This window comes from Lissotriton vulgaris, unplaced genomic scaffold (assembly GCF_964263255.1).
Source record: "Lissotriton vulgaris unplaced genomic scaffold, aLisVul1.2 SCAFFOLD_481, whole genome shotgun sequence".
Classification (NCBI taxonomy): domain Eukaryota; kingdom Metazoa; phylum Chordata; class Amphibia; order Caudata; family Salamandridae; genus Lissotriton; species Lissotriton vulgaris.
The window spans coordinates 1,174,890-1,199,067 of NW_028250356.1; the positions used below are offsets into that span (position 1 = coordinate 1,174,890).

General features: G+C 45.7%; 1 protein-coding gene across 1 annotated transcript in view; it reads right to left on the reverse strand.

Annotated features, from left to right (window-relative positions):
- LOC147663286 (E3 ubiquitin-protein ligase TRIM11-like) overlaps positions 1-24,178 on the reverse strand; it is a 159,076-nt gene that overhangs the window by 84,990 nt on the left and 49,908 nt on the right. Inside the window, exon 4 of the mRNA XM_086950559.1 lies at positions 12,802-12,854. Coding sequence (XP_086806685.1) covers positions 12,802-12,854 — 53 coding nt within the window. The remainder of the gene's footprint in view (positions 1-12,801; positions 12,855-24,178) is intronic.

Here is a 24,178-nt window from a genome sequence, read left to right on the forward strand (position 1 = left end):
GTTTGGAGCCTATACATTGCTAAACTCCTGAACGAGGCAATGGTGGGTGGCGGTTTCCCGGATTCTTGGAGGGGTGCGGAAGTCGTCCCCATTTTCAAAAAGGGCTGCAGGGACGATCCGGCCAACTACCGACCCATAAGTCTGCTTGATTCTACCCAGAAGGCAGCAGGGAAGGTAGTTTTGGGTAGGATCTTGCAGTGGGCCGAGGAAATGAAGGTTCTGTCTGACTTTCAGGCCGGCTTCAGATCTGGAACCGGCACGATTGAGCAGACATTCCGTTTCCTAATGCTTTATTGGAAAGTGGTCAAACTGGGCAAGGGCAGTCTGTATCTCGCTTTCATCGATTTACGGACTGCCTTTGACCTTGTTCCACGCAACCAACTGTGGACTGTACTTGAGGGCATGGCCATGCCCGCGTATTTGTTAGCCTTAACTATCAAATTCCACGAAAGCAACTTTGCCCAAATTAGATGGGGTCAGCAGGGCCAAAAAACATCCCGGATTCCTGTTCACAGGGGCGTCCGGCAGGGGTGTGTGCTAGCTCCCACTCTGTTTTCTCTATATCTAAACGGAGTGGTAGAGCACCTTCTCCAACTACCAGCAGATGCTCCCTCCCTGGCGGGCAGGAAGATACCAACGCTCCTGTTCGCAGACGACACCCTGCTGATTTCGAAATCCCCGAAGGGCCTCCAAACTCTGTTAACGAGGTTCCAGGGCTTCTGCGACACAAGGGGCTTGGCTATTAACATCAGCAAAACCAAGTTCCTTGTGCTGAATCCCCCCAGGAAGACAGTCTACCCGCCATCTATAGACGCAGTACCTTTAGAAAGGGTCAGGGAATTCGATTATTTAGGAATCAGACTTTGTGATACCATGTCTTGGAAGGCGCATCACCAAAAATCCATCTTGACATATAGGAGGGTCACGGGCACTCTCCTAAAAGAGCATCGCGCCTCACCCCTTAAACCCATCGGGGTGATACTCGACATTTACAAAGCAAAGGCTGTGAGTGCGGCATTATACGGGGCTGAATTGTGGGGTACCCAGAAACCTGATACCCTATTCCATCTGGAGAATAAGTTCCACAAAGATCTAATGCGGCTCCCCCATAGCTCTCCCACTCTACCCCTTCTACTCGATACAGGAACACGATCCATAGCTGATCAGGCCAAGCTACGTCCCCTCCTTCTGTGGGCCCGCATATGGAATGTCCCTGAACTATCAAGCTATGCTGATGCACTAAGCGAACTTCTTTCAACCCCGGGCTGGCATAAGATCGGTTGGCTCCTTGGTGTAAAGCGCCTCCTTTGTGACTTAGGCCTGGATGATGCTTGGGCCAGTAGATCTTCGCCACCCAAACAGCTGCTAAAGAAAATATTCTGGTTGTGGGTGGATAACGAGAGAGTGACCCAACCGAACCTGTGTAGAGCAGCTAAGGAGTTTTTGGCTACCAAATCCCGTCCCTTCAGAGAACCCTACCTTGATGTGATCTTGAATCCATCAGATAGGGCGTTGTATTTCAAATTTAGGGCCGGGGTTCTGCCCTTAGGCACAAGAACAGCAAAATGGAAACCACCATGGCAAACTGTAGAAACTTGCCCTTTCTGTACAACTAGGGCTGAGTCTTTCCCCCACCTGCTGTTCGAATGCCCAGCCTACGCTGCTCCCCGTCGCAGATGGTTGAAACCGCTCTGCGCGAGGCTGGGTACTCGGTCACATTTGGAGGCCTTACAGCTATTAAGATCAGACCCTCACCCACTGCTTGCTTGTGGCCTGGCAACATTTCTGGGGTGGGCTTGGAGGATAAGAACCGCGAGGAGGAAGATCCTCCAGTAAGGATGCCAACATACATTCCAGTGGCCTGGTTGCTTTTTGTATGTGTCCCTTCACCATTATTCCTATCAGAAATTGATAATTTTATACTTGCACAAATGTTTTTAGAAAGGATGTTATCTACTAGGTTGTATATTTTTAGCACCCTTCTTGAAATTTTGTCAGTTTTGATGTATAACTGTTTTTATCTCACATTGATTTCTACTGTAATGCTTTTATGAAATGAAATATTTCGAAATAAAGCTATACAACAACAACAGCTTATTGCAAATTAATCCCCTAATATAATGGATAAGAGGAAATAACTAAAGGAGGATGTTACGGATATCTTTATTCCTGTTTTATTATTTAGGAACTGCAAGATTGTGTAAATGAAATATAACAATCAGCACGACTACACCTTGATCGTGGGTGTTTAAAGATTATTTTTTAGACATTAAGAGGTATGTTATGAGATAGAATCACTTGTGTTGATGTATAGACAAAGAAAAATACTTAGAGGTGATGATACATATAGACGGAATTCCATCCTAAACAATTATGATGTTAAAGCGGTTCCTCTGGAAATATGTCGAGATGAACAGACCACACGATATGAGGAGGTGGTCCGGTACGAGAGGGACTAGCCAGTATTAAAAAATTGATTTGTAAATAATGTTTTTAATTACATTGCGATGTATAGGTTTTTATTGATGCACCAGATAATGAAGTGTAACATTGTGTTGCTATTAGGACTTACACCTGATATACTATTCTGTACGTAAGAGCCTGTGGAGTAAATATATGCATTCTTTTATAGATAAAAAAAAGCGTCCTGAAGGTGTCAGATCTCCAACAAAAGCACCGAAACGCTGCGTCGACTTGTCATGTTTTTTTTGTAAAAATGTATTTTTAATTGCAATACTCTGCACATGGTGAATACCTTGCTTTTAAGAATAATTTTTTTTTTTTTTTAATTGTTTGAATTGTTTTTTGCATGACTACCCAGTGCTCTTACAATAATGTTTTTTGCTCTATGAGTATAAAAAATAATAGGTGTATAATTGATATGATGTTATTTGCCTTAAACTAGGATTCTAAAGTACACTAAGATTTACCTCCTCTACTTCCCATAGTTCTACTGTGCCAGGCGAGAGGGTATTTCCATATAACTTGGGCATTGTCCTTTGGATAGGGACTAAAATTTGTGTTGTAAACTTTCACCCTGTCCCTAAGTGGATTGGAGGGTATCTCCTTTTGTGGGTTTTAAGCCCCTCACAATGGAACTGCTTGAACCATCTTCCCTAACTGCGTCGGAGAGGGGGGGGATCACCAGATGACTTATTGGTCACACTCTAGAACCTGGCCTTTTTTGTTACCCATTGTTCCTGGGGCCCAGTATTTTGCGGATATTGTGGCTCAGAGGTCATTCGAGGTGAACAACCTAGGACCACTGATTCTTCCACTGCGTCCTTGCTTTCCGCCCCTCTACCTGTAGTATGGTGTTCCCGGCAGGGCCAGTGTGACCACCCCCACTGACTCGCCTACAGTGAGTTGAGAGGATATTAATGGGGAGCAGCATCGAGTCTTGCAACCAACCCCTCCAACTTTTCCCGTATAGGCCTTAAGAAATTTTCAAATAAGGATTTCAGTTTAGGTAAAAGTAGGTCAATGATATGTTTTAGATCAGACTCAGTTGGTGTTGCGAGACTTTCGGTGGAGGATTACGAATGGGACTTTTACAGCCTATTTTCTTCCTCTCAGTAGGGGAGCTGGGCAAGGGATATTCTTTCAGTCTTATAGCCGTCTCTAGCGTAGGATCTATTATGACTATATTGGGCTCGGGAGCGGACATTAGTCCGGGATTGCCTCCTTCTGCTCCACAGCTGTCAATAGTAATTGTATAGTGGTTGATTTACCTATCTCCAGTGATAGCTTTCCTTTAGTAAGAGCGACCTCCTTGGAAATTAACACTGGCCGCCCTTGTTAAAAAAAGTCATTAGTCGTTGTATTGTTGCCCCCCACTCCACCAACTGTTTTTTTCTTTTCCCCATGATTGGATAGTTAGCAATTCTATGTTCTTATTAACTGGGAAGGAGTATACAAATTACTACACAAACAGTACCTTAGTTTTAGAGACCAGGAACGTGGAACCAAGGGACCTGGCTCATCCCAGCCTCCTCCGATCTCTTATAGGCGCAGATGGACCCTCCTTTGGCCTTGGCAGGCCCGCGCGCCGCGGGAGCCCGAGCAGATTATAAGCGCCACCTAGCACGGTCAAGGGTCATTGGCGGCAGTTCCAGCCGCAAAGCAGCCTGGGATTGGTAGTCACCTGGGTGGTGGCAGCACTGACTGAACTGGCGTGATGACGGCCTCCCACACCCCAGGAGCCCCGTGCAGATTATAAGCGCCTCTTAGCACGGTCACGGGTCGTCGGTGGCTGTTCCAGCCGCAAAGCAGGCTAAGATTGGTAGTTCCCTGGGGGTGGCAGCGGTGACTGAACTGGCACGATGGTCAGACCCACTTTAAGACATCGCACCGACTAAAAGACAGCGTAAGAGGATCAGGAAAGCACATAACAAAAAGTCCAATTTGGGAAAGAGTGGATCACATGCTGGTCAGTCTGGTAAAGTCTACCCTCTTTAAAAAAAAAAATAACCACTAACACAACAGAATCAGTTAACACGCTTGGAGAGGTGCTGGGCCATATTGAGGCTGCAGATGCTCACTTAGTGATCAAAGCGGACCACAGTTGAGTAAATAGTGACATCACAAGTAATATAAGTGAACCCTTACTACAATTTGATCCAAGCTTGCTAATGGAAGCTCCCCCGCTACTGGAAAATAAGAGACTTAAAGCAGCAAAGTTAGAGCAGAAGCAAGAACTAGGAGGAAACAATAGGCTCACAAGTGGTGAAGCTGCTTCTCAAAAATTAATCAGGCCTCGACAGCTGTCCTTCAGGTAAAAAAGGATGAGAAATCTTGGGGCAAATGTTCTGCAAGGGGGGTGCATCTCAGAGGTACTAGAAGGTGTACTGTACTAGTCAGTACACTCTCTTAGAAGGCAGAGTGTGACAAAGCTACTTCAAAAGTATACAGCAGTAATCAGTGCACCGCAATGGATTGTGCAGAGGAGAGCTACTAGAAGGCATACAGTACTAGACAGTACACAGCATTAGATGGTATAGAGTGACAGGGTGACTAGAAGGCATACAGTACTAGACAGTACACAGCATTACACGAAACAGAGTGACAGAGCTTCTGCAAGGTATACAGTACTACTCAGTACTCTGCATTAGACGGTAAAGAGTGAGAGAGCAAATCCAAGGTATACAGTACTAGTCAGTACTCTGCATTAGACGGTAAAGAGTGAGACCAAATCCAAGGTATACAGTACTAGTCAGTACTCTGCATTAGACGGTAAAGAGTGAGAGACCAAATCCAAGGTATACAGTACTAGTCAGTACACTGCAATAGATGGTACAAAGTTGCAGAGCTGCTAGAAGGTAAACTGCACCAGTGAGTATACTACACTAGAGGGTACAACGCAACAGAGCTAATCTGAGGTACACTGCACTTAACAGTATACTGCATTGGATGGCACAGTGAGATAGCTACTAGTAGGTATACTGTGCTAGTCAGAACACTGCATTAGATGGCGAAGAGTGACAGAGCAACTACAAGATATACAGTACTAGTTAGTACACTGCCTTCGATCGCACAGAGTGACAGAGCTACTCCAAGGTATACAGTACTACTCAGTACACTGCATTAGAAGGTACAGAGCAACAGACTTACTAGAAGGTACACCGTACTAGTCAGTACAGTGTGTTAGATGGTATGGAGTGACAGAGCTACTAGAAGGTATACAGCAGTAGTCAGTACACTGCATTGGATGGAACAGAAAACAGGGTTAATCCAAGACATACTGTACTATTTAGGACTCTATATTAGATGATACACAGCAAGAGAGCTACTAGAAGGTATACAGTACTAGTCAGTACACTGCATTTGATGGTACAGTGTAACAGATCTACTCCAAGGTATACAGTACCAGTCATATACTACACTGCATTGTAGATGGATGCACTATGTCAGCGTAGATGCATGCGCTAGGTCAGTGTAGGTGCATGCGCTAGGTCAGCGTAGGTGCATGCGCTAGGTCAGCGTAGGTGCATGCACTAGGTCCGTATAAGATGCATGCACTAGGTCCGTATAAGATGCATGCACTAGGTCCGTATAAGATGCATGCGCTAGGTCAGTGTAGGTGCATGCGCTAGGTCAGTGTAGGCGATTGCCCTAGCTCAGTGTAGATGCACGCGCTGAGTCATCTACACTGAACAGTCCAGTCCGAACTACAAAAGCCATGTCCTTCCCAGAACGGAATCAAGCATCCGAGGACCGGACCGGTTTCGAGGTAACACCTCTCATCAGCCCGGCTAGCTTGACTCCAGTGGTGTGGAGTGCCTGGGACCCACGTCTGGGCATCCCCAGCCCATGGGGCACAGGGTCAGAGCGGATTTGCAAATCACCATTGTCTAACCCAGGGTGGTGTGGAGTGCAAAATAACGATGGATTTGGGCCCAGATCCTTGGACTGGGGTGAGTGTGTGACATTGATCCACATTCGGTCCATCACCTGTTGTGTTTGCATACCATTATAGCACACCACACCAAGCCAGGCCATCCCATTGAATGCAAATTACAATTTAATACAATCCCATTCCAAACCACACCATCCCATCATAGCATATTATACCATGATCCCAACACATAGCACACCACACCCTCCCATCCAATCATAACGTTCCAAGCCATACAATACCATCACATACAGACTATCCCATACCATATGAACATAACATTCCTTACCATAACACACAAAACCATACCATACCACACTCTTTTCATGAACAGTAACACACAGAGCTAATCACCCCAATGATATTTACCTTTATAAGTCTTCACCAACTCTGGGCACTGAATCTTCACATTTTTACACCTGTAATAACACACACATCATCTTTGTGCCGCTCGAAGTCGCTGTGAAGGATTCCCCTGCACCAGGCGTTTTAAAGTTCTTCCTTTCATCTGTGGGACTGCTGGTGAATCGAAAACTGGACCCTGCACTGACGCTGTTAATTTCTTTTGGACATTGGGGTGGGGGACTGCGAGGCCCAGGCTTCTTTGCGCTTCTGTCATCGCGCGCACCTGGTGCCTCTTCCCGCCCCTCCTTCTCTTCCATATAAGGAACGCCCATAACGCTACCGCGGGACGGAGCACGGGGTGAAGCCCGGGCAAAGGGCGGGCCCTCTGTGGCCCTCCGAGGCCTGTAAAGACTGGACTGGGCAAGGACCCTTGATTCACCTTGAGTCTAAAGACTTCTGTATAGCAAGTATATTCCTATTGTTGTGACCTATTATTGATTCTATATTACTGGCTTTCTTTTTAGTTTCTCCTAATCTATGGTAATTGATACTCATTGCAGGTCCAAGTTACGTTGAGTGCCTTGTTTACCTGTACCCTTTTCTGCTAGTTATTTGATCTTGTAACTCACTGCTACCCTGCCACTCTCTGGTAAAGGCCATGTCTACTCGTGAGACCTGAAGCAAGGCTGCGGCAGGTGCCTTAAAATTAACAGGTACACTGGATAATTTTATCCTCCGTACTAATTCCCTAATCGACCAGGGAATAGTACTTATGGAGAGAAGGGTGTCCCAGGATCTCGCGCAAGCTAAAAGGTCGTCATTGGGTAATATAGCCTCTGCGCGCACCCCAATTAAAACTTTAAGCATCCCTGAATCCTATCCCACGCAGGTTAATGCTGTGATTCACACTACTTCCAGTACCCATTCATTTCTTTTGGACTCACCCCCCTCGACCTCTTTAATATCGACTCCCTTGGATAATAATTTAGCATCCCTACCAGCTGTTGTCCACCATGACAACACCCATACCCAAAGGGGTATATTGGAAGGTGCAATTCCCAAATCTAAACGAATAACTACCAAGGCTAATGGTGACAATACAGCCAAACAAGATTCGGTAGGATGCCCTAGTGATATGGCTAGCACCAGTAGTAGTACTGAGGAGGGGAAGAACTACTTGGGTGACAACACAGGGAGAGAAGAGGCACAGCATGTATCCCACCCTTTACCAATGGGTATTCCAGATGACACAGCCTCGATTAGCAGTTTAGTTATTATTCTTGATGGCAGTACTCTTGATGAAACTTCAGAGGATCTAGAGGATAAGACTAGCTCACTCATAAGTACTTTATCTGATCTCAGTAAGTCTCTACTTTCGCCCTTGGAGACTAGACTCCAGGGCATAGAACAGCAGCTCCAGGCTCTCCACCATGAATTAAAATCCCCAAATAGTAACCACGCCCAAAGGGTACCTAATGTACCAGCTCCTGCACGTAGCCTCCCGCCCACGACTAAGAATCAATCTGTAGGGATAAACCCTTCCCCTAAGACCCGCCCCCCTAAAATTCCTACACCTAAGGGTAATAAAGTCTGCACTAACCAGCCAAGCACTAACGCGCACATTAAACCACAGAATGTAGCTGGTCCTCTTACTCCAGTCTCCAAACCCTCTTTGCCCCATCCCGAGGAACCTAAGATACGTCGGAACATCAGCCTACATCCTGACGCCTGTCCCTATGTGTTAGTTTTAACAGGTGTCCCTGAGCTTGCCCCTGCAACATTTGAATCTTTCTGGGCACTCAAAAATAAAGTGTGTCATTGGTTAAACAGAAATATTCTTCTTCCCCCTAATATCAATAGCAAAATACTTATGGTGGAGAGAGCACCGTGGGTGGGTAAGAATAAGAAAAGCCTAAAGGGAGACTGTGTTGTGGTCACATTTGAGGACCCGCGACTGGTGGAGCACATTTGCTCTGGGCCCCCATGTGACAACACCACGATAATGGCTAAACCCTGGTCATACTTCTACATGCCTACTGAACACCATGACAATAGGTGGAGTTGGTTGAGGGCCTCCAATCATGTGAGGGGGGGGATGAGGTGCGAGGCTATGAGGGTGCAAAATACACTCAATTGGGGTGGGGACGATGAGGGAGGTTGGAACATAGTGCGGAGAAGAGCAGGGAGATTTGTCCAAGTGGCAACCAGTATAATGGGGAATGGCATGGCCCACAGCTTAATTATCCCATAATCCCCTGCTACAACCGGTATAGTGGATTGGAAACAGTTGACTGACTCTCAAACCAGCCACTCAGGCAAATTGGAAAGAAGGAGGTGGTAGCTGCCCAAGGGGATAGACTTTAAATTGATAGGGATGATACAGCCAGTTTGGGAATCATTAATCCTAGCTTAGGAATAAAGTAACTTAGTACTCCAGCTATCATCAATGAATTACCAGTAGCTCATACCTCCATTAAGATTCTGTCCTGGAACATAGCTGGGCTAAAAAAAAATCTTTCTAACCCTGATTGGAACGACTTTATTAATACATTTCACATATGTATGTTCCAAGAAACCTGGTGCCTGACCCCGCAATATAAAAATGGGTACTCCACCTACTTTATTCCAGCCGTTAGTGGGCAAAGGTCGCCCCTCAGGTGGCCTGCATATTTGGGTCAAGGTGGACCTGAACTGTGTTATCACACACAAAGCCCATTCCAACGACATCTTGCATATGTCCCTAAAAAACCCTTCTGGGGGTATCATCTTCAAACTTTTTTGTGTCTATGCAAGAGGCTTGCAGGGTGGCTTAATCTCGCCCACAATAGAGCTGCTAGATGTGTGGTTATCAGATCTTCCAACTAGGTCTAAAGTACTAGTGGGGGGAGATTTTAATTGTACATTTGAACCCCTGGACGATGAAGGGGCACTAGGTTGTAGCTCAGAGGACTGGAGGCAGACTATACCCCCCTAAATGGACAGCCAGAGCCATCCAGCTGAATGCGCTGGTCCTAGAACATAATTTACGGTCTCTCAACGGGCGGACTGTCTCAGATCGCGATGGGGCAATGACTTACAATAGGATAGGTTGCCCGTCTCGAATTGATTACATTTTCCTAGACATTCCATCTTGGGCAAGTCTAGTTGACATGGATGTTAGGAAATCATCAGACAGTGATCACAACCCATTATGTATGGAAATCCTCTGGGTAAATGGGATTGCTAAGAGGGGAGGTATAGAGATGATTACTAAAGAGGTCTATCCTTCCAATTGTAATCAGAAGCTAAAATGGAATGTAATTAGGTGTGATGAGGGGAAACTTAATAGTATTAAAGAGTTAGTTATAGCTAAAACTTGTAGCCTTGCAGCCGTTGCTTTAGCAGCACCTAATCCTCCCGTATCAAATTTGCCAGTCTTGTACAAGAACTTAACGGACAACATAGGAGAGTGCTTCCTGTCGCAGGGGACCTCCACGTCAAAACAAAAACCCCTTAAAGGTAACCCCTGGTATACGGCAAATTGTAGAGGAAAGAGGAAGGCCATTACGTTAGCTATAAAAAGTAAGGACCCCATAGCAGTGAGATTAGCTAGAAAGGAGTATCACAGAAGCATAACCTCAGCCAAGAAGGATTGGGAGGAGGAGCATTGGCAGCAGCTCAAGGCTGCAGCCTGTGGGAAAAACTCTATTTTGTTTTGGAAATGGATTAATGTCCTTGATAGAAGGGGGGGCAGAGCCGATTTTAAATCACATAAATGAACATCAATGGCATTCCCACTTTTTAAAATTGTACTGTGAGGATAGTGTCCAAGGTCAATTAACATCACCAGTTATGGAAATTCAGACTGAGCCTGGTATGGAGATAGGAAGCAAGGAAGAGCCATTCCCCCCGAGGGAAGTCCAAGATGCCATTTTAAAAATATTACCAGGATATTACCAGATGGCCTGCCGGGGGATCTATTATTGCATGACCCCAAAATATGGGCAGACCTTATAGCCCATTTAATGAACCTAATCCAGCACGGCCACCCTGTCCCAGAATCCTGGAAGGGCGCTGAGGTTATCACTATATACAAGAAGGGTGATAGAGAGGACCCTGCCAACTACAGACCAATAAGTTTAATCGATACCATTCAAAAGGTAGTTGGCAGGGTCATTATCAATCGAATAGAGTCATGGCTAATAGATGATAACATTTTGACTCACCTCCAGGCGGGGTTTAGGCGCAATGTTGGTGCGATGGACCAGGTATTTCGGTTTTGTGCAGTCTATTAGAAGTCAGTATCCATCATTAAGGGTAGCCTGTACTTGGCTTTCATAGACTTGAAAACAGCATTTGATGTTATCCCACGTGCCAAACTCTGGGAGGTCCTACTGGACATGGGGTTCCCTAGTTATTTGTTGCAATTTGTCATCAAGCTTCACGAAGATAATTACGCTAAAATTCGGTGGGGGAGTCGGGGCCATTTGACAGGGAGGGTACCAGTAAATAGAGGGGTGCGGCAGGGATGTGTGATGTCTCCGACATTATTCTCCCTCTTTATAAATGGGGTGGTGGACCATTTGCGGGAGGACCCTTCGGATGCCCCTGTCCTTGCCGGGGAGAAAACCCCCACAGTCCTCTTTACGGACGATACCCTCCTGATGTCCAAGACCCCCAAGGGTCTCCAAAAGTTGCTCGACCGCTTCAGCGTTTTCTGTAAAGCCTGTGGGTTAATGGTTAACGCCACGAAAACGAAGCTGATGGTATTATCGGCTAAGAGAAATCTTAGGAAAGTTCATCTTTCCTTGAATGGGACCTCCCTAGAGGTGGTGGACGAATTTGACTACCTTGGGGTGAGGCTCTGTAACAACATGAGATGGGACTCGCATATATCAAAAATGGTCCTAAATCTTAAAAGGGTCTCAGGAGCCATATTAAAGAACCAGCGTCTCTCTATTAGTAGACCAGTAGCCCCTGCCTTGGTAGTTTTCGAGGGGAAAGCTTTAGCCTCGGCAGTTTATGGCTCTGAACTATGGGGTGCCGAGAATACCAAGGCATTGGCAACCACAGAGAACAAGTTTATGAGAGACTTAGTCTCGCTTCCTCCCTCGACCCCTCTGAAACCACTATTCCTAGACATGGGTAAAAAATCAATTTCAGAAATAGTTCAACTTCGCCCTTTGCTATTCTGGGTGCGCCTAAGAAGGACGCCTGAACTAGCAAAATATGCTCTAGTGTTGGACGAGCTAATTATTTTAAATGTATCCAACAAAGTAAAGTGGCTTAATAATCTAAAGAAGCTGGCGGAGTCTATAGGTTTGGCTGAGTCTTGGGCCTCACAGTCCCCTCCCTCTAAACAAATTGTTAAAAATTATACTGGGATTGGGTAGAGGCCAAGGACCTCAGGAACACAAGCTGGGGACCTCTGACGAACAACTTTCTTGAACACAAACCTACCAGGAAGTTAGAACCATTCCTGGACTTCATCCAGACTCCTAGAGATAGAACACTGTTCCTGAAACTAAGATATGGTACCCTCCCCCTCAAAAAATTATGGAAGGGTATAAGATCAGGAGGGTGCAAGATTTAAACTGCCCAGGTTGTTCATGTCCACAAGAATCTCTTGGCCATTTTTTGTTTGCATGTAATGCCTACAAGCAGGTTAGAGCAAAATGGTTGAAACCAGTGTGTAGGGAGTTGGGAGTTGGGGATTATAGATCAGCTCTGCGCATTATTTTAACCAATACTACCTCTATGTACATTGTTTGTGGGGTCGCTAAGTATTTGGCTAGGCCATGGCTTATTCGGTCAAGGTCAATCTAATGTCTGACTAGATCCACTCTAAGAATGTATTTTTTAATTCTGTGTAGACCCCCTTCTATTTCTCTTTTAAATTGTTTGCACTGTTGATTTTAAATGAAATTGTAGTAAGGCTTGGTAAATAGTCCTATGTATTTTATGCCTGTACTTTTATGATATATATTTATCGAATAAAGTATTACAACAAAACCATACCATGCCATGCCACACTCTTTTCATGAACAGTAACACACAGAGCTAATCACCACAATGATATTTACCTTTATAACTCTTCACCACCATCTCTGGGCCCTGAATCTTCACATTATTACACCTGTAAAAACACACACATCATCTTTGTATTAAAGAGCAATGACAGCTACAGGAACGAAGGATGAACATCACATAAGACCCGTATTTGAAACAAGATTCAGTATTAAGAGCAGCGCCTGCGGACTAGAGCTCAGTGTGAGTTACTGTTCATACACAACAGACAAAGCTCTAACCATATCTAAAAGTACCTTCAATATCTTATGACAGGATGTGGGTGTTCTAAGGCAGATAAGGCAGATAGCTCAGTGAGACCAGAGTGCTTCATGTGAGTCCACAGAGTGCCTCAGTGTGAGTCTTCTAGGAGCTATAGTGAGCTCAGTGAGACCAGCGTGCTTCAAGTGATGCTATGGAGTGCCCGGTGTGGGCCTTCTAGGAGCGGCGGTTAGCTCAGTGTGAGGGGGGCTGACTAACAGGTTACATCTGCTTCTGGTGGAGTCGTGTGTATACTTAATAAATACTTTCCAACTGAGGTCCACGTGTATTCCTGCCAGTACCCACAACACTGCCACACCCAACCCCTGCCAGTGTAAACCTCGTCATCATCCTCTACAACCAAGATGTTGGGTAGCCTTAGTGGGATATATAAGGCAGATTTGAACCCAGACCCCTTAGTAATTAAAGATTAGTTGCAAAACAAAGATTTCCCATATTTTTCTTTTCTTTCTTTATTCTTTTCTTTTAATGTCCTCATGTCCGCATGGCATCTTACAAGTCAAGGACCATTTCCTGGTGCTCTTATATTGTGTGGACCCTTGCCTTTTCTCAGCCAGACCCTTAAGGAAGGTTTTTTCATCCTGAAGGATAGACACACCTCTCCCATATTCTGCTGTAATCATAGGACTCAGGAAAAAATAAAAAAAGGCATCTCCACCATGCTAGCTTAACCAATCTGCAAAAACCTGCCACAGATCCCTAGTTCGTGGTATATTGCCATCTGTAGCTGTTTTGCAAGTCCACCTGGCCGCTGCCAACCAGCCATTTGGGTGCGGTGGTGCAGAATCTGTCCAGTGTCTACAGATCTCACGTCTGGCCAGCAAAAACAAGTAGAAAAGCAACCCCCTAGATTTACTGTCAAGTGTTGGTTTCCAAATCGTGATTCACCCCGAAAAGCACAAGAGCCGCTGTCAATGTTAGTGGTATCTTCAAGATGTCACAGATAGTGGATTCCGCCACCTTCCAATATTGCTCCATTTCGGGGCATGTAATAAAATATGTATATCATTAGCTTTTGTTATTTTACATCTGTTACAGCTAGGGATCGGTTGAGATACAAAGTTGGCTATTTTTTGTGATGTCCAGTACAGTCTATTTATTGTAAAAAAGTGATGCCTTTTCAAATTTGCTGGTGTGACTAAAGATGATAGCATTTTTAGAGAGCTCTTCCAAATTATTTGCAATGCCTCTTCCTGGAGTGCATTCTGCCAGATAGTATATGGGGGGTCTAATTTCCTTTCTTCCACATCCATCAGTTGCATATACCACTTGGAGACTTCTTAGTTATTTTCCCTTGCGTCTTGAATATCGTTCTCGAAGTCCCATAGTGACCCCATCTCTCAAAGTATTGTGGAGTACCATGAAGTTAGCTGAATACATTTAAGTTTCGATAATCTATTTTTAGTTTTGGATTTGAATATTTCCTAGGGGACCAGTTTGCCTTCAAATAAGATTTTGCCCCGCTTAATCAACCCGTCTTGCTTCAGTGGTAAAGCCAAGCCATCTTTTAGGTATTCTGGATGTACCGGCAGAGTCCCATATAGGGGCAAATTCCGAGTAGTACCCTATATTTAACATCTTCCTCATTGTAAACCATAAATGTAAGGATGCAGTTAAAACTTTTAGTCTTACTTTTTAAAAGAATTTCTGAGCCCCAAACTTGTACAAGAAAGCGGTCTCGAACTCATTTGTCATTTCCTGCAATATTGAGCCACAGGTGGTTGAGTCAGGGTCCCCTATAAGCATTCGAAAGTTTTTTACATTGGAATGCCATGCAGCATATCTTGAGATCAGGCCGGGCTAGACCTCCCCATGGAGCTGTCTTCTTAGCTTCTTCCATGAGAGACGTATTCCTCGAGAGGCTCAGATGAAGCTAGTTATTTTTTTAGGGAATTTTAGCGGGATGCAGTTAAATATATATGTTAATTTGGATAGGATGGACATTTTTATCAAGTTCTCCCTCCCGTAGATAGTAAGCAGGTTTTTCCATCTAGCAAGGGTTCTATTTATCTCTTTTCCCACTCTAATTAAGTTCCGGGCCGGGATATCACTGATCTGTTTTACTATATTAATCCCTAGATATTTCATCTCCACGCACCCTCTACCTTCCCACCCATCTAAGATCCAAGCCATCACCTCGGTTTTGGCAGTGTTTACTAAATAACCAGAGATTTCCCAGAATTCCTTGGTTCCTTGGTTAACTGTTCCATCCTTGGTATTGTTCTATCTGGGTCGGAGGTGTAAATTATAAAATAATCTGCAAATAGGGCTATTTTGCTACAGAAACATAGCAAGTGAATGGGGATTATCTGCTCATCCTTCCGCAGGAGCTGGGCTAGGGGTTCAATATAAATGTCAAAGAGGAGGGGGGGACAGTGGACAGCCCTGCCTCGTACCTCTGGTAATCCTAAAAAGCTCAGTCAAAACTCCATTTACCAGAATCTTTGCTGTAGGTCCTTGGTATAATTTTTTTATGGCCTTAATATAGCCCATACTAATGCCCATTGATTCCAAAACTGCTCACCGAAACACCCAACACACGCAATCAAATGCCTTGGCGGCATCTATGGTGATTACCACCAAGGGAAACGATCATGCGGTTGCTAAATCAATAATCCCGATCAAGGACAGGGTCAATTCCTGGATCTGTCTCTTGGGAATACATCTCTTCTGGTCTGCATGGATTAGCTATGGGGCTACCATGGCCAATCTCCCTGCAAAAATGCCAGCGTAGATTTTATAGTCGCCATTTAACAGGGAGATGGGCCGGTACAAATCCGCACTCTGGGTCTTTTGTAGGCTTAAGGTTCATCGTAATTATGGCTTCCTTCCATGAAGCTGGGATTTCTTCCTCCGCCTTATAAATCGAGTTGAACAGTACTACCATATCTGGAGTTGTTTTGTCTACAATTATTTTATATAACTCTCCTGGCAATGAGTTGGGGCCTGCTGCCTTTCCACTTTTTAGATGTTTAATTTGTTCTCCAATTTCGCCCGCGGTAATTTCAGCTTCTATTATTTCCCTGCCATCGCTGGACATCGCTTGAGAGGACTGGGAGGTCCAATTTATCCGGCCAATTTTTTAAGTCCCCTCCTCTCGCCTAATTTCCTCAGTGTATAATTCTGAGAAAAGGGAGACCAGGCAAGCCTTAATCTAGTCTTCCTTATTTGAAATGTCCCCCTGGGCATTGATAATTAGTTCTCAAATATGATTCCGGGACCTATCAGCCCTTAACTTCCAGGCTAACAGTCCCAATAAATCCATATTACCAGTCATCCACTTCTCATGGCACTTAGTCTCATGGGTCATCCTATAATTTAGTCTTGCCTCTTCTAGTTGTTTGATTAATGACTACGTATTTTGGGTGGGAACAAGAGACTGCACCTTTAATTCCGACTCCCAAACTCTTCCTTCCCGACACTTCAGTTCTGCTTTATCAAGTTTGTTTAAACTTTGTTTAAATATGATGCTCGGTTTTTGCAGTAACCCTCGCATATATGCCTTAAAGGCATGAAATGAAATGAAATGAAAATAACTCTTTTATAGCGCATGGCTACCCGGAGGCATCCCAGCGCTTGCAGCTACAACAGGAAAAAGGTCTGAAGTTGACAGATACAGAATCGTTAATTTGTAGGGAAGAGCCAAGTTTTTATTTTCTTACGAAAAGAAAGAGAATTGGGCTCCTGTCGAAGAGGGGGGGCAACTGTTAAAAGTTAGGCTGCAAACGTCAACATCATCGGCGCCATCTTGCCCTTTTTTTGAGCCCATTCGTGCGCGTAAGCAGCAGCCATTTTGAGCACCATGGCCTCCCTGCCCCTCGCTGATAGCCAGCGCGTCTCTCTCTCTCTCTCCTAACCTCGCAGGCATCCCCCGCACGCCGACAGCCCCCGCTCTCACATGCCTTGGGTCATAAACCCCTCTCCCACGCAGCTCTGCCTCGGAACCCCATCCTGTTCCCAGCGCAACGCCTCCCTCCATTCCTTTCATGATCCCAGATCCTTTGATAACACCCTTCTTTCCGTTGTGCCCGTTTGTCTCATTCGTTCCCAAGCCGCCACCTGGCCCTGCGGATACTGTCAATACCCCCTTCCTCCTGTACAGTAGAAAACCCCCTCCCCATCAAAGGATCCTTGAGCTGATCAAAGCCCCCACCCCATGAGATCCGATCCACCTCACACATTCCGTGAATCGGCGGAATGTCTAGCTGCGCGATAATCATTATCTGATGTGACCGGGGTGGGGACTTCAACTGTAAATGTGTGTGGGAACGGGCCAAAAGCGGGGATTCCGAGGATGTCTTTCCTTACATCAAAGTAATGACAGGGATGTGTTTAACGTAATAAAACAATAAACTCATGTATAAGAGGCCAGGCCTCAGAGATGCGGTTAGAGCACCTCGAGAAGATACCCTGTTGTCTGATTTGATGTGTTCTGCTCCGTCGGAATAAAACTTCTGTTTCCTGCCTTTCGGTCTCCAGCGCCTGCCTCTTTGTTTGGTAACTTGAATGGGTATAGAGGCGGTTAACGCCGGGCAACTGCGGAAAAGGGTCTTCTGCCTGTACCTTTTTCTAACACCGGGAGTTCCACAACTTTGAAATGTGTTAAGAGAAGAGGCGACCACCCGTCCAAGCCTTATTGATTCTGCTGACTCGTGCCAGGTTGAGGTCGTTGGAGCGAAGGTTTCTGGAGGTTTTGTGTGGTTTGAGCAGATTGGCCAGAATAGGGGGGCCTTTGCCCTGCAGATTTTTATGGGCAATGCAGAGGGCTTTGAAGTGTACCCGTTCTTTTATAGGCAACCAGTGGAGTGATTTCAGCGCTGGCTTAGCTGAGGAGCGATGGTTGGTGCTCGTTAGCAGTCTGGCGGCAGAGTTCTGCACCACCTGTAGTTTCTGGACCACAGAGACCGGGGCTCCCAGGTAGAGAGCGTTGCCGTAATCCAGCCTCAACAGGATCATGGCTTGGACCAGTATTTTTTTGGTTCTGTCGGGCAGTTGAGGAAGGATTTTACGAAAAGATTTAAGCAAACAGAAGCAGGTGGCAGCAGTTTTTCTGGCTTGTATTTTAAAAGTAAGATCGTCATCTAACCAAAAGCCCAGGCTCTTGATCGCGCTTTTTGGGGTCGGGCTAGCACCCATAGAGGGGGGCCATAGCGTAGGGGGGTTGAATGATGCCTTCCTGCCCAGTAACATCAATTTAGTCTTTTGATTATTAAGTTTTAGTTGGGAGAGGCCCATCCACTTTGATACCTCTTCAAGACAGTTACTCAAACTCGTGTGAGACAGATCAGCCTGGTTAAGAGAGACCACGAGCTGAGTATCATCAGCATAGCTGATAAGTTTGATTCCGTAAGGGGCCACTATCTCAGCTAAGGGGGACATATACACATTAAAAAGTGTGGGGCTGAGGGAAGAACCCTGTGGAACCCCACACTGCAGGGGTAATGGCGAGGAGTGGCAGTCTCCTTCAAATACCTTGAAATACCTTTCGCAAAGAAAGGATTTAAGCCAAGAAAGAGCTTTTCCCGAGACTCCGATTTCATTTAAGCGGGTTACAAGGATACGGTGGCTTACCGTATCAAAAGCGGCGCTGAGGTCCAGGAGGATGATGGCCACATTGCCACCTGTGTCCAGGATCCTCCTGGACTCTTCCACCACCTTGAGGAGTGCCGTCTCCGTCCCTTGACCCGGATGGAAGCCTGTTTGAGAAGGATGGGGTAAATTGGAGGCTTCCAGGAATAAAGACAGTTGCTGGTTTATACATTTTTCTGCCAATTTGCTTATGCCCGGGAGAAGGGAGATGGGGCGGTAGTTGGATAGGTCTCCGGGGTAAAGGTTGGATTTTTTTTTTTAACAGCGGCTTTACCATGGCCGTTTTCCAGTCCAAAGGGACTGTGCCGGTTTCGATCGAGGTGTTGATCGGGTTGATGATTGGAGACTCCATGATAGGCAAGACTAGCTTTAAGATGTTAATAGGGATAGGGTCAAGGGGGGAGCCACTTTTGATTGAATTGAGAAGGGGGGATAGCAAATCCTTAGTGAGTGGAGCAAAAGAGGAGAGTTCAGGAGTGTAACCTTGAGAGGGGGGTTTAGGTAACGGGGGAGAGTCAGGGGAAGTGAAGAATGGGAGGACCAAAAGAATGTTTTGAATTTTTGTGTGGAAGAAGAGTGCCAATTCTTCACAACGAGACCCAGCTGCTTGTGGGGCCAAAGGGGGATCAGGAGGTTTCAACAGACTTTTGACAATTGTGAAGATCTCTTTCGAAGAGTTGGGAGATGCAATGATTTTCTCGGCATAGAAAGCTATTTTTGTGGCCTTTAGCGCAGCTTTATAGGCTTTGATGGAGGCTCTATATTTAGTTTTTGTCTCTGGGTTAAAATCTTTCCTCCATAATCTCTCTCTTTTTTGCAGCTCTGTTTGAGTTTTCGGAGCTCTGGAGTAAACCAAGGATGATTGATAGATCCCCTTTTTTGAATTACGGACTTCCTGGGTAGAGTAGCGTCCAGAGAGTTCTCTATCCACTGGTTGAACTCTGAGTTCGCTATATTAATGTCCGAATTAGTGGGCGGTAGAGTGATCCTTAGTGCTTCCGACCATTCGTTTATTTTGAGTTTGGACCAGAGTCTTGTCTGTTTGGTGCTAAAAGGTTTGGCAGGGGCTGGGAGAGGGACGTTCCAGATAAAGGGAATGATGAAGTGGTCGGACCATGGGATGGGGTTAGGCTGAAGGGTAGTTAGGTCGGGGATATTGGAAAAATGGGGTCAAGCAGGTGTCCCTTTATGTGTGTGGGCTTTTGAATTGTTAGGACCATTTCACAAGTTTCTATATCTTGGGCCAGATTCGCAGCTACCATGTCATGTGGATCGTCGAAGTGGAGGTTCAGATCTCCCAATATAGTGAAATTGGAAGCTGAACTGGCGAGGTTCACGCCGTTTCTAGCAGTGTCCTGTGGAATTGTCCTAGGGGTCCAGGGGGACAGTAAACTAAAAGGCCCGAAAAGGAGACTGAGGGTGAAAAAGTGATCGAGAAATGGACGTTTTCACAGCCAATAATGGGCTGCCTAAAAAGCGACAGACTAAGTGGTCCTTATAAAGGATAGCAATCCCACCACCCATGTTCCCTGTTCGATCAAGGTGCTGGATTAAGTAGCCCGGAGGCAGGGCCTGGACAATATCTGGGCTTGAGCTAGGCCCTAACCATGTTTCGGTGAGAAACAGTGCATCCAGTGCCGCATCCTGCAGTAGAAAAGAGATCTCTAAGGCGTGTTTTGGCAGGGAGCAGCAGTTCAAAAGTGCCATATTAAGCTTGTGGGCTTGCTTCTGCTTGATCTCTGCCGGTTTAATCAGTTGATCGGGACAGTATCGGCAGTAGTGCTGATTGTATGGGGGATCTATTGAGTGTTTGCACAGGGAGTTGAAGAGAGTAGTGGCGTGATTTACTTGCAGAAGGTGGGAGCGCGAGTAAGTAGTTGGGACGGACGTAGTAAGGACAGGGCAACTAGTCCCTGGGCCCGTCCTGACGCGGACTGGCAGGACTCTGGCGTGAGTCTGGCGTGAGTCTGGCGTGTCCGCAAACGCGTCCGCTACGCGGAGGAAAGACCGTCCCTTTTTATCAGCAACTAGAGCGCACCCGAATGCTTCGTCACCCCCAAGATGGCCGCTGTGGAGGCTTTGGTTTCCCGGGACCACACTCTCAGCGTCAATGCTCAGCTGAGAGTGGGCCCAGGCAGCAGTGAGATGGCGCTACAAGAGTCTGGCGAGTAAAACGCTTTTCTAGTCAAGCGCAATGTCAATACACAACAAAGTTATAAAAACGCTTATTCAATCAAGCAATGCATCCCATATTATATTTAAGGGAGCGAACCGGGCATTCTCCATAAAGAACTCCTTGGCCCTTTCCCTCACAGTGGTGGACACCTCTGCCTTTAATAAAATAGATCACCTTGGAACATGGCGGCCGCGCAGTAAATGGTCCGCCAGAGTGAGGAGTGCATTGGATCGAGAAAATTGCCGTATAAGCATGCAGCTCTCCCCCACCGCACGCCTGCCTGTAAAATCTACTGTATTGTGAGGCTCCATTTCGAGTCATTGGAGACCCATGCCGTTTTTTCTGGCATCGTGCAGGAATCGCAGGAGTCACTCGCTGCCCGGAGACGCTGCCTCAACGTGGAACAGAGCGGCAACAGAATTGAGATGTGCATGGGCTGTTCGCGTCCTTGCACGTAGAGTCAGAGGCAGCACAGGTTGGTAAGATACTGGCGAAAGTGGAGATCCAGACTACCAGGACAGAAGGAGATTGGAGGTACAGAGGTCAGAGGCAGATTTCGAAGGGAGTGGAGGTGTGGACATCTCTCCGTATGGAAGACAGAAGCAGCAGGTCAGAGATTTAAGAGGCCCAGGGTACTCTAGTGGGCAGGGGAGAGCCCGTATGGAGAAACCTATAGTGCCACTGAATAAAACAGGTGCCCTGCCAGAAATAATCTCTAGGTATACTCTGCGCATTCGTGCAGTGGGAAAACCTGGGGCAAGTCCTGACTTGTTTGGACCAGCGACTACAGAGGCTCCAACTGAGCGGTTACGAAAAGGGTGATGCAACCCAAAATTTCAAAAACGAGCAGGCCGGCAAAACAACAGGGAAGACCCCTCGAGGAAGGGGGAACATAATCTTGCCCCCCCAGGTTATAGTACCTCCCTAGCTTAAAACCTTCAACAATGTTATGTCCCATTCCACCTCGCTTTCTACCTCAATGGGGATGGATAAGGAGGAACCGGCGGTCAAGTCCCAGGGGAGATTAGGAAGGGGAGGAAGTACGGGCGAGGCCCCAGAAAAGCCCATTTCCGTACAGTAGGCGGAGGTGGTGAAGAGGCAAGAAATGCCCCTGAGGCGCCTATTGGAGGTATCTTCCAGTTGTCAACGCAGAATAGGTTTACCGCCCTTGAAACGGGGGAGGAGTTTAAGTTGAAGATGGAGCACCAGTTACACTAGTTACTGAGCCTGAATCTAGGAATTTAAACTTACACACTGAAACTCACTTGACTGCTATACTACTGGGACTAAAAGAAGAGAGACTCCAGATTTTGAAAGTCAGAGGCAAACCAAGCAGAAGTACAAGCTTCCTGTTCTTCTTTGGCACGGAAACTGGATGAAGTTGTAGTACGCACCAAATCGCTGGAGGAGGAGGTAGAGGTGTTTAGACACGACATTGCCAAACCTCTGTGGGGTGGGAAAGTTAGCCAAGGAAAACATATGACTCAAGCCAGATTTGGAGAGAATAGAAAATTATACCCAGGAGGAACAACCAGAGGCTTTTAAACATCCCCTAGGCGGAAGAAGGGACGGATATCAAGGCTTTTGTAATCAAAATGCTCCCCGAAACAGGCCTAAAAGATAGGCCAGACATCGATCTGGATTGCGAAGTGCAGCGAGTACATCGCAACCCCGTCAGACGGAAACCTCAGAGGCAGAAGCCAAGGAAAATTCTTATTATTTTTCTCTCGTACTCTATCAAAGAACTAATACTGTCGGCAGTACTCACAAGCGGTACATATTCATTTCAGAATTTTTCTTCCAGCATCAGGTATGATGTCTGTCGAGCCACGGATTTGAAACAATGGGAACTTGGTAAAAAGATGGACAAATTAAATAAACTTGGGGCTAAGGCTCAATTAAAGTTCCCAGCAATGCTTTAAGTAATGTGGGACAACCAAATGCGAAACTTTAGGTCAGTGGGAGGGGCAGATGACCTAATAGCTACTACAAAGAAGCGGGGTACTCTCTGAAAAGCCCTGGAAGTAAGGCAGGATATCCCATATATACGCCTACTTTTTGCACAAACTATATAAATCGTATATAGGACTGTATACGTTGAGGAACACTTCAAATTGCTTGGGGAGGGTAAAAAAGGATAGGGTGGGGTTAAGGGGGGGGCGAGACACATTTTTCTCTTTACTTTTCTCTTTCCTTCTATTATTGTTATACTCTTGATTTGAAAAAATTCTTCACTCCGGGGATTCAAATAGGCATGTGTATGCCTGAGGAGCAAGGGAGAGTTCCCAAGAATAGGAGAAATGGGGGGGCACAGGGTGGGCAGCAGTGGGAAAAAAACAAAAAAATAGATCCTCATGACAGTTTTTAGACTTTAAACAAGGACATATCCTAAAATTCATGCAGAGATGAGCAGGCGTGAGAGCACTCTCCAGGAGTTAACTTGCAACATAAATGGTCTTAGATCCAAGGCTAGGTGGAGGTTAGTACTGAAATATTTTGAGTCAAAAGTACAAGCCATTGTGCTACCCATTGGACTGCAAGCGAAAGTAGGGAAGTGTATGCAAAGATGAAGTGGTTAGAGGGCTATGCAGTTTCAGATCAAATGGAGATTTGTAAGGGGGTGGCGATATTGATTAGGGGGGGTCCGAAATTGATTTAATTGCCTCTAAAACTGAAAGTTCAGGAAGGTGGGTCGTAGCAACTCTAAGATGTGCTGGTATAGTATTTACATGTGTGGCCTATTATGGGCCTAATATAGACGACCCCCAGTACATAATTGACCTACACCTGCTATTAGCTGGAGTCTCCACTTCCATTGTTATTGGAGGAGATTTTTAACACCTATTAGATCCATTACTAGATAGATCCACCTACAGGGCTAGCGGACAGGCTCAGGCACCTAGGACAAGGCAGGCTCTGAAGCATATGATTTACAAAATGGGTTTGGTGGATACATGAAGAAAGCTAAAAGGGCAAAAACAAGGGTAACCTTCCATAGTAAAAAAATACTCCCAATTCTTCAGACTAGATTATCTATTAGTAGACCGATTATGGGCAGGTAAACTAAAAGATATAAATATTTTACCAGTTCATAGATCAGATCATGTCCCGGTAAGTGTTACACTAGTCGGAGTGAGAGTAGGCTTTAGTACGAGATGGACCTTAAAAAGGTTTCCCACATCTTATGGAACAGCAGGTTTTGGGCCTTAGGGAAAGGATCACAGAGGGAGAGATAAGGGAACAGGTTTGGATGCTCAGTAATCAGAAAGCAGCAGGCCAGATGGGATCCCATCTAAATTCTATAAAAAATTGTTAAACTCTTTGGTCCCTTTCTGGGTATCTTATTT